Source organism: Lactuca sativa, chromosome 1 (genome assembly GCF_002870075.4).
Source record: "Lactuca sativa cultivar Salinas chromosome 1, Lsat_Salinas_v11, whole genome shotgun sequence".
Classification (NCBI taxonomy): Eukaryota; Viridiplantae; Streptophyta; class Magnoliopsida; order Asterales; family Asteraceae; genus Lactuca; species Lactuca sativa.
Genome location: NC_056623.2, coordinates 103,999,957 through 104,013,155, shown reverse-complemented (window position 1 = coordinate 104,013,155; position 13,199 = coordinate 103,999,957). Strand labels below are relative to the sequence as shown.

The window sequence follows — 13,199 nt, the reverse complement described above, 5'->3', positions numbered from 1 at the left end:
TTACCTGCCATTTGCGTTCTCCCCTTTTATATCAGCAACTTCGGTAAGCGCTTGAATCCATCTGTCAATCTTTTGACCCCATTGACTTCTTTTATTTGCATTTATCTCTGCCACCATCTTGTGTTTGTGCTCAGCCATTGCAACTCCAAAGGTACTTTCTTGCTTCTTAATATGGGTGGGCTCGACATGATAAAAAATCGGGACGACAATATGGTTGCATGCCATACGTTGCTCAAGGATCAATACCAATTCATCAAGGCACCATGAAGAATTAGCATAATTTTTGGACAACACAATAATAGAAGCCCTAGATGCTTTAATTGCACTCTCCAATTCCGGTTTCAGATCTCCTCCAGTTTCAATCTCTTCATCATCGAAAAAGATGGAGATATTGGCATCAAGGAGGGCCTTATGGAGATGATCAGTGAAACCATATCGAGTATCAACACCCCGAAAACTTAAAAACACATCATATTTATAATCGTTACTAGGAGAAGATGATCCTTCTTTAAATTTAGAAAGAACAACCATTATAAACAATGGGAACGTATGAGTAATTTGCGACTAGACTAATAATTTGAAAGTAATGGACTTTGTAAAGGAAATCTAAGATAACAACTACTTTCGACTAAAATCGATCATACCTTATGTAGAGTTCTTGGAAACTTATAAATTAAGAAACTGAAATTGTAAATTCCTAAGAAATTGACTTGAGGTACCTGACCTTGAAGATTCAACATACCTATTTTCATGAGGTTTGAACTGGACTGTTTCAATTAAACAAAAGAAAAAGAGTCCAGACTACTTTGCTTTTGTTTAGACCTAATTGAAAATACTTTCAAGTTTCAACTGTCTTTTTTCTTTCCTCGGTGTATACGACGAATCATTTATGAAACTACTTTTATATATATATATATATATATATATATATATATATATATATATATATATATATATATATAACCGCTATAGCACTTCTATATCACCATGTGAACCGCTATATCAAATAGTGGACGGTGACCGTTATTTGATTTTTTTACAGTCGGTCATTACCATATGTAGCTTTCTTGGAAACTTATAAGCTACGAAACTGAAATTGTAAATTGCTAAGAAATGGGGTTGAGGTACTTGACTTAATTTGAAGATTCCACATACCTATTAGACTATTTTAATAGAAATAGTTCTACTAAAAAACACAAGTTTCAAAAATTTTGTTCATGTACTCTTAACATTTGATCATTATCAGATCTACAAAAACATAAATAAACTTTCTTTTGTTAGAAGAATGAATTACCTGATCATAATTACAAGTCAATCTTTGGTACCTATTAATTGTTTAATTTAAATTTAAAATTAAATAGCGATAATGCCACATCAACATTATAATATATATTCTTCTCGAAATTTTGAATCTGTATTAAGATAATATTTAAATCTTTTTTAATATTCATTGATCTAAACCATATTTTTTATAAGGTCTAAGTCACCAAATTTCTTGTTTATAACTGACATGCATGGTGTAATAGTTTTATTTTATTATTTTTGCATTTTTCATTCCAGCAAATAATGTTTCATCATGTTTTTGGTCCCTAAATTAATCCTTTAACTGACAAACTTTTGGAACGACAATATGGGCTGTCTCCCTAGCTTGTACTCCAAAACCCTAAAATTATAATCCAAGTAAACAATTTTTTTTTTGCTTCTTATCATACATCTATTCCTTAAGAACTCATCAATAGAAATTAGAGCAAAAAGAAAAGAGAACTATGAACAACATAAAGAACTCTAACGAAATCTTTTTGTTTACCAAATGATACAAATACTGAAATCATGTTATGAAGCTATGAGATTTTCCATGAACAGAATTAGAAATAATTCTTGAAAAGTCAATCATAAAACAAGTATACAATCATAACTATATGATGTAGTCAAGTCTATATCGTCAAATATAATCGGGGTAGATCAAAATAATCTACTTTTTAATTCCAATTTATAGAAAAAAATCCCAACTAAACTACTGTTTCCATGGTTGATTTTTAACTTTTAATATAATATTTACACCTTCTTTTTTCTCTTTATGCATATTATTAGACAGATTCCCAAGTAATTGATACAGATTGGATATAAATCAAGAGAGAGTGGAATTGAGACTTGAATTTAATTAATGATTTCCCACATTCTGAAGATGGGTCTCTCCCAAAGTAACAAAAACTGGTTACAACTCATTAAGCAGCATTGACCACTTGACTTGAACTCTTCTTGCATATCTGACCTTATAGGAAGTCTCTAAAACTACTTAAAATATAGTTTCCTTTTGAGTTTTGTTACTTTATAGCCTTGCCTTAATGAAATACATAGTTTTATCGATTCAAATAATATTCAACAAAACTGAACTTAGATGTCCAGTTCCAACATCTGTAAAAATTAAATTCGAATCTCAACACAGTAGCCATATAAGCATAATCTACTGACTCCAAACTTCAAGCAATTCACAGATATTTTATCAGAATAATATAAAAATAGACTTTACATGACTTATAATTTTAACCCAGATTAAAAATCTCAACAAACTTCAAACAATTCACAGATTTATTAAAAACATATAAAACCTAAAAATCGAATTTAGATGACTTATTATTTTAACACAGATTAAAACATGTTAACAATGTCTACTGATTTAGATTTTTCAAAGTCACCCAAAAGAATTAGGTTAAAACTCAAATTTGAAGTTTTCAACTTACTTGAACTTGACAAGACCAAGAAACCGAAAGCGTTGACGAAGAAGAAGAAGAAGTCAGAGAGAGGCGGAGAATGGTGAAACGACTCTGTTCCATTTTCGGGTGTTTGTGGGCCGAGAAAGAGTAACTCGCATTATTCCCTTCCTTGCACATGTCTTTTTCTAGAGTAAATTACAGAAATAGTCCCTGTTTTTTGATCCATTTTGTAGGTTTTGTAAAATCAATGAAATATTTATAGGGACCATTCTATGGTTTGGAGAAATTACGCTTGTGGTCCCTATGACACAAGGTCTCTTAGAGAATCTTGGATTATTAAACAATAAATGTTATATTATTATTTCAATAATCTTGACTTCTATATAAATTATCACTCCAATAGTTTTGCTTATTTTAATAGTTATTTTTTATATAAATTGAACTAAGTTTTACTCATCTATTTAAATTTTTTATAAAACATCCTCATTTAATTAGACCATTTGGAAACACAAATATTATTTTACTATGAACATATAAATACAAATACATTGACTCATTCTTTATATACGTAAACTATAAAAAATTATTATGTTATTGTTACAAACAAATAAAATAAAAACAATGAAATCATTATATTATCGTCAAAAAAATTAATATTCTATAAATAAGACGCCATTAAATATTTAATAAAATAATTAACTAGTAAAGAAATAAAATAAATTTGTAATATTCTGTTTCGAAAAGTTTCTTATTTCGGGATTGTGGACAATAAATAGATCAAGTAAATATCTTGGACTTCAATGGAATAGGGTTTCAACCCTATTTGATGTTGATAATATTGTTTATCCAATCCAAGCCCTTGGTTTGTGTTGGAGTCAAAGGGGCAAAACGAGAAAAGTGATATTTCGGACTACTTGCATGAAATATGGATTTTTTTCAAGACGTTTTTAGTCCAAGATGTATAGATAATATTCTGGGGCTCCTCAACACCTGTATGTAGATATAAAGATCGTCGAAATCGGGGTTGAAACGAAGAAGTTATGACCGTTTGATGTTAGGGCGGTTTTGGGTTAAGTTGCGTATGTTGGGCGTATGGGGGACATACGTTGGGCATACTAGGGCATCCTTGAGTACGTTGGGCGTACGTGATCAGTGCCTAAACCCTATTTTCATGGTTTGAGCCCTATTTAAGCTCCTTAACTTCCCCAAACTCATTCCATTCTCATCCTCCACCTCTCCAACACCCTCTCTTGAAATCCTAACCCTAATTTGAGCCTTGTGAGCAAAAAGAAGGTGTTTTAAGTGCTTTGGGAGTGTTCTTGGTATACCTTAGAAAAGAGGGAACTCATTAAAGAAGCATTGGTTGCATTGGAGCTTATAGATCCAGACCTTGTTCACCTTGATCATTCTTCTGGAGGTATAAAGTTTGAATCTTGATGATGAAATTGTTAGATCTAGCTACTTTTGGGTGTTCTGAAATTTTGGTCACTTTAAGTGCATAAAGTTTATATCTTGAAAGTTTGTGATTTATTATGGATAAAGTTGGTGTAACCTCCCAAAAATACAGTCTGAAATTTTTGTTTTAAAATAAGTAATAAAACCATATTCATCAAACGTAATATAAGAGTCATAAAGAATTCATCTCAAAATATCTTAACAACTGTCAAATATATCAGAGTATAAACATCCCAGACTAAACAAACGGTGTGTGCACTACAATCTTTCCGAGCTCCTCTTTTGAAAACTGAGTACCTGAAACCAAAACTGAAAACCGTAAGCACGAAGCTTAGTGAGCTCCCCCAAACTACCACATACCATTCAATAACATATAAAGCACATACAGGGCCCTGCTCACTGCATCGGACCGAAGTCCGGGCTAACTGGGGCCTTGCCCCCTCCATCGAACCGGAGTCCGAAGCTGATTGACTTGGACCTTGTCCCCTACATCGGACCGAAGTTCGAAGCTGACTGACTGGGACGTTGTCCCCTATATCGGACCGAAGTCCGAAGCTGACTGACTGGGACCTTGTCCCTACATCGGACCGGAGTCCGAAGCTGACTGACTGGGACCTTGTCCCCTACATCGGATCGAAGTCCGAAGCTGACTGTCTGGGACCTTGTCCCCTACATTGGACCGAAGTCCGAAGCTGACTGACTGAACACAGCATAGCATAACATATCAACTAGCATAAACACATAAATCCTGTCTGAGCCACGGAAGCGTCAAACATACTAACTACTGCATTGGACCGAAGTCCTGAAACTACTGCTAATTGAACGGGCCGGCATTGTGGCCTTAGACCCGTTCCTACTGGAAGGAAACTCACCTGAGACTGCTGATCTGGTGCTGCTAATCCTTTTGACTGCTACCTGACCTCTGACTCCGAACTGCTGCTCCACTAGCTCCTTGAGCTACCAATGTCAATATAACACTTAGTCCAACTGACCTCCAAAGGTCAACTAGGTCAACTCTAGTCAAGGTCAAAATCCTGATCAAAGTCAACCTTCCAGGTCAACCCTACTCGCCGAGTTCATATGCTCAGGGTCTTTCTATTCGCGACTCGACTCGCCGAGTCAGTCCATGACTCGCCGAGTCGACTATTCCCGAGTCCTGACCTGTCCAACTCGTTGAGTCTCCACCCGACTTACTGATTCGAGTTTCAACTCGAAGGGTTTGGGGTTTCGCAACCTGGCTCGCTGAGTCCAAGAATAGACTCACCGAGTCCAAGGCAATCTTCAACCAACTCGTCGAGTTGTTCTTTCAACTCGCCGAGTTCATGCCTAACTTCATCCGACTCGACAAGCTGTTCATCCCACTCGTCGAGTTCCTCCTCATCTTCAAGCTACTCGCCGAGTCCACTCGAAGGACTCGCCGAGTCCCATCAGATCCACATACATGCAGAGGACTTTAGAGTCATGCATGGACTCCAAACTGTAGATCCACTCTTCTAAAGCCTATTCCTTACGTAAAGTGGCAAACTTTACGTGTAGCTAACGAGATCTAGGCTCAAATCACTATAAACTAGGGTTTGAGACAAAGGGGCTCAAAAACCAACCCATAGACTGATGCTTTATGATTCTCCAGGCCAAAATACACATAGATCTGAAGTAGCAACTTCAGATCTGGGCTTCTAACTCGGAATAGCTCATAAACTTGTCCTAAAAGTCCCAAATCCCAAGATAAAGGTTGATCTATATGCAAAAGAGGGAAGGTAGCGACTCATTACCTTCAAATGCTCTGGAAGACCTCACAAGCTCTGGATCTTCTGCCAATTATTGAATCCCCAAAGAGTGCCTTCTTCCTTCTTCCTTCAAATCACCCAAATTGGCAAGAAAACTTGATTGAACAATAATGGAGGCTTAGGGTTTCTGGTTCTGGACTATAGGGCCAGAAATGAGCCCTAAGAGAGAGATTAAGATGCTTAAATAGGGTACCAAGTCCCGAAATTAGGGTTTCCCAACCCAGACCTGACTCGCCGAGTCCACTTGCCGACTCGCCGAGTCAGTCACTTGCTTTACACCCGGATCCCGCTCCGACTCGCCGAGTTCCTCCCTGGACTCGACGAGTCAACCCTTTCTAACTTAGGGTTTTTCCTTTCCTTTCTTGACCTTTCTGATTTCGGGTGTTACAACTCTCCCCCACTTAAACTAAACTTCGTCCTCGAAGTTTGCTATGGCCAACTGTCCTGCGAACTGCCTCTAGCTCTCTGTCTGGGAAAACTAACATCCTTTTGTCCATCACTCTAGCCACTCACAATGCTAGTCACTACTGCTGGTACATACTGAATCCTTCTCTTTTCCATAATTTCCTCAACGTTACTTCCTCCGACTGAAAATTCTGTTGCCCCTCGTCCGCCTACCGGATGCACTGAGACTACCCTGGTCTAACTAATCTGCCGATATCTGAGTTACCGGACTCCCACCGGTCACTACACTCCATCGCAATCTCCTAGTCGCTCCCAGCGTCTCTGGAAGATACTTCGACTATCTATAACTGTTCTATCCATTCTGCCATCCATACTGAATCGATGCTGCTGGAACCAGCCTACTTATCCCTCATTTGACTACTAACTTGAGCCTTCCATCCTGGAAGAAAAGCTAACTGCCTAGCTATCCTTACAGATCACTTATACTTGGCAGAAGGTTCAACTGATCCTGCTAAGAGGGACTTGCCATTTTCAAATCAACCAACTATACTGTCCAAAACTCTGAAACTATCCAAACACTGAACTGCCTGCAATACTGAACATGCCTGAAACACTGAGCTGCCTGAAACACTGAACTGCCCGAAACACTGAACTGACTGAAACACTGAACTGCCTGAAACACTGAACTATCTGATGCACTGAACTGACTGAAACACTAAGTTCCAACTCAACCGTGGAGTCAAAGGACTCCTTACTTAGTCGCTCCCATGACTTCTGAACGAAATCTTTCCCTGGAACTAGTTTCCACTAGTTATCCTGTCACTGATGCTCTAACAACCTTCCGATCCAATCGATCGGACCCATACGTCACATCCTGACATCATCAATTCCACGACTAGCAACATGATGGCTCCCAGACTGATGGTAGCCCTTAACGTACCCGAACCCCAACGGTCTACTGCTACTCTGATCTCATAACTGATGTGATGATCTATAGCCAAATTGTTGACTTAGCCATAACTGAACCATTTGGGAAATCCGAAATCTAACACGTGGATTCCCATATCCTCACTGCTGCACCCGAACGGGTGGGAATTACTGCTTTCCCGCGTCCAACAACGCGCGCATGCTGCCTACCAATCTGATAAAAGCCACGGCTACACCCGCGGACCCACAACTCTCAAATACTATCTGGCTGCTAATGAATGATACGGCTACCCCCGCAGACTTACAACACCACTACTACTATCTGACTGCTAGTGAATGCTACGGCTACCTCCGCAGACTTACAACAGTCTACTACTATCTGGCTACTAGTGAATGCTACGGCTACCCCCGCAAACTTACAACACCACTACTACTATCTGACTGCTAGTGAATGCTACGACTACCCCCGCAGACTTACAACACCACTACTACTATCTGACTGCTAGTGAATGCTACGGCTACCCCCGCAGACTTACAACACCACTACTACTATCTGACTGCTAGTGAATGCTACGGCTACCCACGCAGACTTACAACACCACTACTACTATCTGACTGCTAGTGAATGCTACGGCTACCCCCGCAGACTTACAACACTCTACTACTATCCCGAGGACATCCTGACTATCCCTAGTCCCGCTAGTGATTCCTCATCCTGATTCCTCAAAACCAACCCTCAGTCCTTGAATACTGCATCATCCTCGACATCTTATATCCTTGATATACTTAGCGCTTCATCGAGGAACTCTTCGGCTTGGTTCCCATACCAACTGTCTACTAATCCGGATACAAGAAGCTATTGTTAGGAAGTTTCCAAACTCCCAACTCCTGAATCTACACAATCCTGCATGCTGACTCAGTCACTGGCTACTATTACAAAAAACATCTCTTGTTAACCGTTCTCAGGATCCTCATTCCGACTCACTTGAGCCCTACAGGTGGTCCTCTAACCCTGGATTCCCAACCAGCTTCTAACCATCTCGATTACATGAACTAACTGCTGGGGAAGTTCTCGAACTCCCAATTCTGAACTTCTCAATCCATCCATCACTGTGCTACTACCATTTCTTCTCAGAGGCCGCGCACTCATTCTGGGTCTACGTGACTCTTATCCATGTATACCCGGAGGGTTCTCCCCCACTTCGATCCTGCTTACCCCTTGCTGCTTCATACTCAAAAGAGATCCCGATCTTTACTACCATTCCCTAACCCATCTACTGAGGAACCCAAGCCCGCCAAATAGGAATTTAACCAATCCATCTCAATCATTAACCACTCCGAACTAGCGAAACGTACCAAAAATCCCTCCCAAGCATGCTACAGATACTGCATCCTCCGAAACCTTCTCCATAAGAGCACATCCCCTAACTACCAAACAATTATCCGAGGTATGCAAATGGCATATAACATAATCACAAGCAAGCCACACCATAACACAATACTTATACCACAATTGATGCAGAACCATAACAATATAATCTTAACATAAGCTGACAGAAGACCAAAAGTCACATACCTCCATCACTCAGTGCTGCTCGAATCCTTGCTGAAATCTACCGGAAAACTCGGCTCCGAGCCGTAGGCGCCCTTGCCCGGCCCTGATGCCCGTTGGCGACTCTCGAAGTCCCAGGGGCAGGAGTTGGCACCTGCCCTGCTGAATACAAACTCGGACAGTAGGCCTTCTTGTGGCCCCTCTGACGGCAATGGAAACATAACGGATCAAGTCCCTGGGCGATGGTAATAACACAGTCTCTTCTAAAATCACCAATCCGGCCGCACTTGAAACATCCGGCATCGCCACCACTTCTACGCCTGCACACACCCATGTGCGTCCTTCCGCACTTCCCGCATCGACTGCGGCTCTAATAGTTGCTCGTCCTCAAATCTGAACCCTTGGGCCTCTTACCCGAACCTGTGGCTACGTGAGTCTCATCCATTTTCCTCTTTCTTTCCGACTCCCTGCCCGACTCTTGCTCCTGCGTTACCCCATCGGCAACGCCTGTCGACTGGACAACAACTGTCTGATCCTGGAGCCTCACTATCAATCTATCAGTGATCCTCACAACCATGTCGGGCAGATCCTCGCGAATGGCTCACGTAACCTCCTCAACTATCCAATCATGCAAAGGTCTCTCTTGGAGACAGGATGTCCCACTCACTCCTGTCCCCCGATGGCAAAAACAAGAAATGGGATCCCCCTCCCTGATGGATCCCCGAACTCCATAAGAATCGGAATCTAGACGAGCCCCAATCTGTCCTGCAACTATCCCGGCCTTAAAGGCCTCAAGATGACTGTCCATGAGCTCCACAATGGCCTCTCTAACCGAACCGAAAATCACTGGAGTCTGATCAATGAGGTTGCGCATGATCTCTGCGAAAATGAAATCCCTCATCTGATCATCAAGCTACCCGGCTCCAAAGCCCGAGTCAGATCCCTCCTCGATGCCTGAACTGCTAACTGGTAGCTCGCGCAATATCACCATGCTGAAAATATAACAATTCTTGATCAATTTACACACTACTGCTGAGGGATCTCTCACACACTCTACTAGTTCCCTGGTTTTGCCTTGGCTCCTCTTGAATCGAGTACGGATCCTCTGCTTTCAGTAGTACGGGCCCATACTACCTTCCACATCTATCCGTACTTTCCTCAAGAGTTACCTCAACTCCACCAAGTCCCCTTTACTCTTCTACTGATCTCTGCTACTCTCATCCTAGGCTTGCCCTAGGGAACCTCTGACTCTACCCAAACAGTCCTCAGCTGCTGAAAGCCTCCTTGTAATGCCAATTAGCCACCACCTGAACACCATCACATGTGACGAGGCTCAGATAATCCTTCAAGTAAAAGATTCGCCCCTACAACGGTTAGACTCAGACGAGAGCTGCGCAGTAGGGTCAAATCCAGCACTCTGAGATTATTCAAACCTGATCACATGTGATGTGACGTATTCACCTAATGGCTAACTCCCATCACTCAGAGTCCCACAAAGCACAAAGCAAGCAACATTCGGATAAAGGAAACATACTCAGGCAAAACTATTCTCATGACAAGAAACTGTACTAGCATATAATGCTAAGCTCATACCATCAGGCATAACCTACACAGGTTATCCTACTATTGTCTACTCAATACTAGCATGAAATTCTTATCAAGTTGAAACACATGAAGCAGGCACATAAGGCATCATCCTAGATCCTTAGTCCTATTCTAGCATGCTGTTCTACTGAAGCTGGAACTGAAACTGAAACTAAAACTGATACTGATAATCATAACATAACTTGTATGGGTAAATTGGGAGTACTTACTTGAGCTCGGCTGATTGCATGCACCACACCCTTTTCTCTGTTCAAAACTCTTTTTACTTTTTCTAAAACTCTTTTCTTTATACTTTTTCTAAAATTGTTTTTTTTTTCTCAAAATTCTTTTGTAACCATGGTTTTTCTCTTGAAAACTTTATACCACTTCCTTAGTTTGAGTTCAGACACACTCGGGAGTGCGCCCGAATCCCTCAAACCAAGGCTCTTATACCAACTTGTAACCTCCCAAAAATACAGTCTGAAAATTTCGTTTTAAAATAAGTAATAAAACCATATTCATCAAACGTCATATAAGAGTCATAAAGAATTCATCTCAAAATATCTTAACAACTGTCAAATATATTAGAGTATAAACATCCCAGGCTGAACAAACGGTGTGTGCACTGCAATCTTTCCGAGCTCCTCTTTTGAAAACTGAGTACCTGAAACCAAAACTGAAAACCGTAAGCACGAAGCTTAGTGAGCTCCCCGAAACTACCACATACCATGCAATAACATATAAAGCACATACTGGGCCCTGCCCACTGCATCGGACCGAAGTCCGGGCTAACAGGGGCCTTGCCCCCTCCATCGAACCAGAGTTCGAAGCTGACTGACTGGGACCTTGTCCCTTACATCGAACCGAAGTCCGAAGCTGACTGACTGGGACCTTGTACCCTACATCGGACCGAAGTCCAAAGCTGACTGACTGGGACCTTGTCCCCTACATCGGACCGGAGTTCGAAGCTGACTGACTGGGACCTTGTCCCCTACATCGGACCGAAGTCCGAAGCTGACTGACTGGGACCTTGTCCCCTACATGGGACCGAAGTCCGAAGCTGACTGACTGAACATATCATAGCATAACATATCAACTAGCATAAACACATAAATCCTGTCTGAGCCACGGAGGCGTCAAACATACTAACTACTGCATTGGACCGAAGTCCTGAAACTACTACTAACTGAACGGGCCGACATTGTGGCCTTAGACCCGTTCCTACTGGAACGAAACTCACCTGAGGCTGCTGATCTGGTGCTGCTAATCCTTTTGACTGCTACCTAACCTCTGACTCCGAACTGCTGCTCCACTAGCTCCTCGAGCTACCAATGTCAATATAACACTTAGTCTAACTGACCTCCAAAGGTCAACTAGGTCAACTAGGTCAACTCTAGTCAAGGTCAAAATCCTGGTCAAAGTCAACCTTCCAGGTCAACCTTACTCGCCGAGTCCACCTAATAACTCGTCGAGTTCATATGCTCAGGGTCTTTCTATTCGCGACTCAACTCACCGAGTCAGTCCATGACTCGCCGATTCGACTATTCCCGAGTCCTGATCTGTCCAACTCGTTGAGTCTCCACCCGACTCACTGATTCGAGTTTCAACTCGAAGGGTTTGGGGTTCCGCGACCTGACTCGCCGAGTCCAAGAATAAACTCGCCGAGTCCAAGGCAATCTTCAACCAACTCGTCGAGTTGTTCTTCCAACTCGCCGAGTTCATGCCTAACTTCATCCGACTTGACGAGCTGTTCATCCCACTCGTCGAGTTCCTCCTCATCTTCAAGCTACTCGCCGAGTCCACTCGAAGGACTCGCCGAGTCCCATCAGATCTACATACATGCAGAGGACTTTAGAGTCATGCATGGACTCTAAACTGTAGATCCACTCTTCTAAAGCCTATTCCTTACGTAAAGTGGCAAACTTTACGTGTAGCTAACGAGATCTAGGCTCAAATCACTATAAACTAGGGTTTGAGACAAAGGGGCTCAACAACCAACCCATAGACTGATGCTTTATGATTCTCCAGGCCAGGATACACATAGATCTGAAGTAGCAACTTCAGATCTGGGCTTCTAACTCGGAATAACTCATAAACTTGTCCTAAAAGTCCCAAATCCCAAGATAAAGGTTGATCTATATGCAAAAGAGGGAAGGTAGCGACTCATTACCTTCAAATGCTCTGGAAGACCTCACAAGCTTTGGATCTTCTGCCAATTCTTGAATCCCCAAAGAGTGCCTTCTTCCTTTTTCCTTCAACTCACCCAAATTGGCATGAAAACTTGATTGAACAATAATGGAGGCTTAGGGTTTCTGGTTCTAGACTATAGGGCCGCAAATGAGCCCTAAGAGAGAGATTAAGATGCTTAAATAGGGTACCAAGTCCCGAAATTAGGGTTTCCCAACCCAGACCTGACTCGCCGAGTCCACTTGCCGACTCGCCGAGTCGGTCACTTGCTTTACACCCGGATCCCGCTCCGACTCGCCGAGTTCCTCCCTGGACTCGACGAGTCAACCCTCTCTAACTTAGGGTTTTTCCTTTCCTTTCTTGACCTTTCTGATTTTGGGTGTTACAGTTGGAAACTTATCCATCTAAACATCATATTGTTTTAAATCTGAAGGTTGGGGACTTTGACATAATGGATTAAGCTAAAAAAAAGATGCACTTTTGGTCCCTTTGAGACTTAAAGAGTAGATCTTGTTTGTTGGGACCATTCTAATAGATAAATTTAGAAACTTTATCCATTATGGAGCTATTAGGAACTATAAAAATGTG

General features: G+C 41.6%; 1 protein-coding gene across 1 annotated transcript; it reads right to left on the bottom strand.

Moving 5' to 3' along the window:
* Positions 1 to 531, bottom strand: LOC111909788 (toll/interleukin-1 receptor-like protein). The gene has a single exon (XM_023905565.1). The coding sequence runs from the start codon at positions 529 to 531 to the stop codon at positions 1 to 3; it is 531 nt and encodes a 176-aa protein (XP_023761333.1).
* Positions 532 to 13,199: the final 12,668 nt, after the last annotated feature.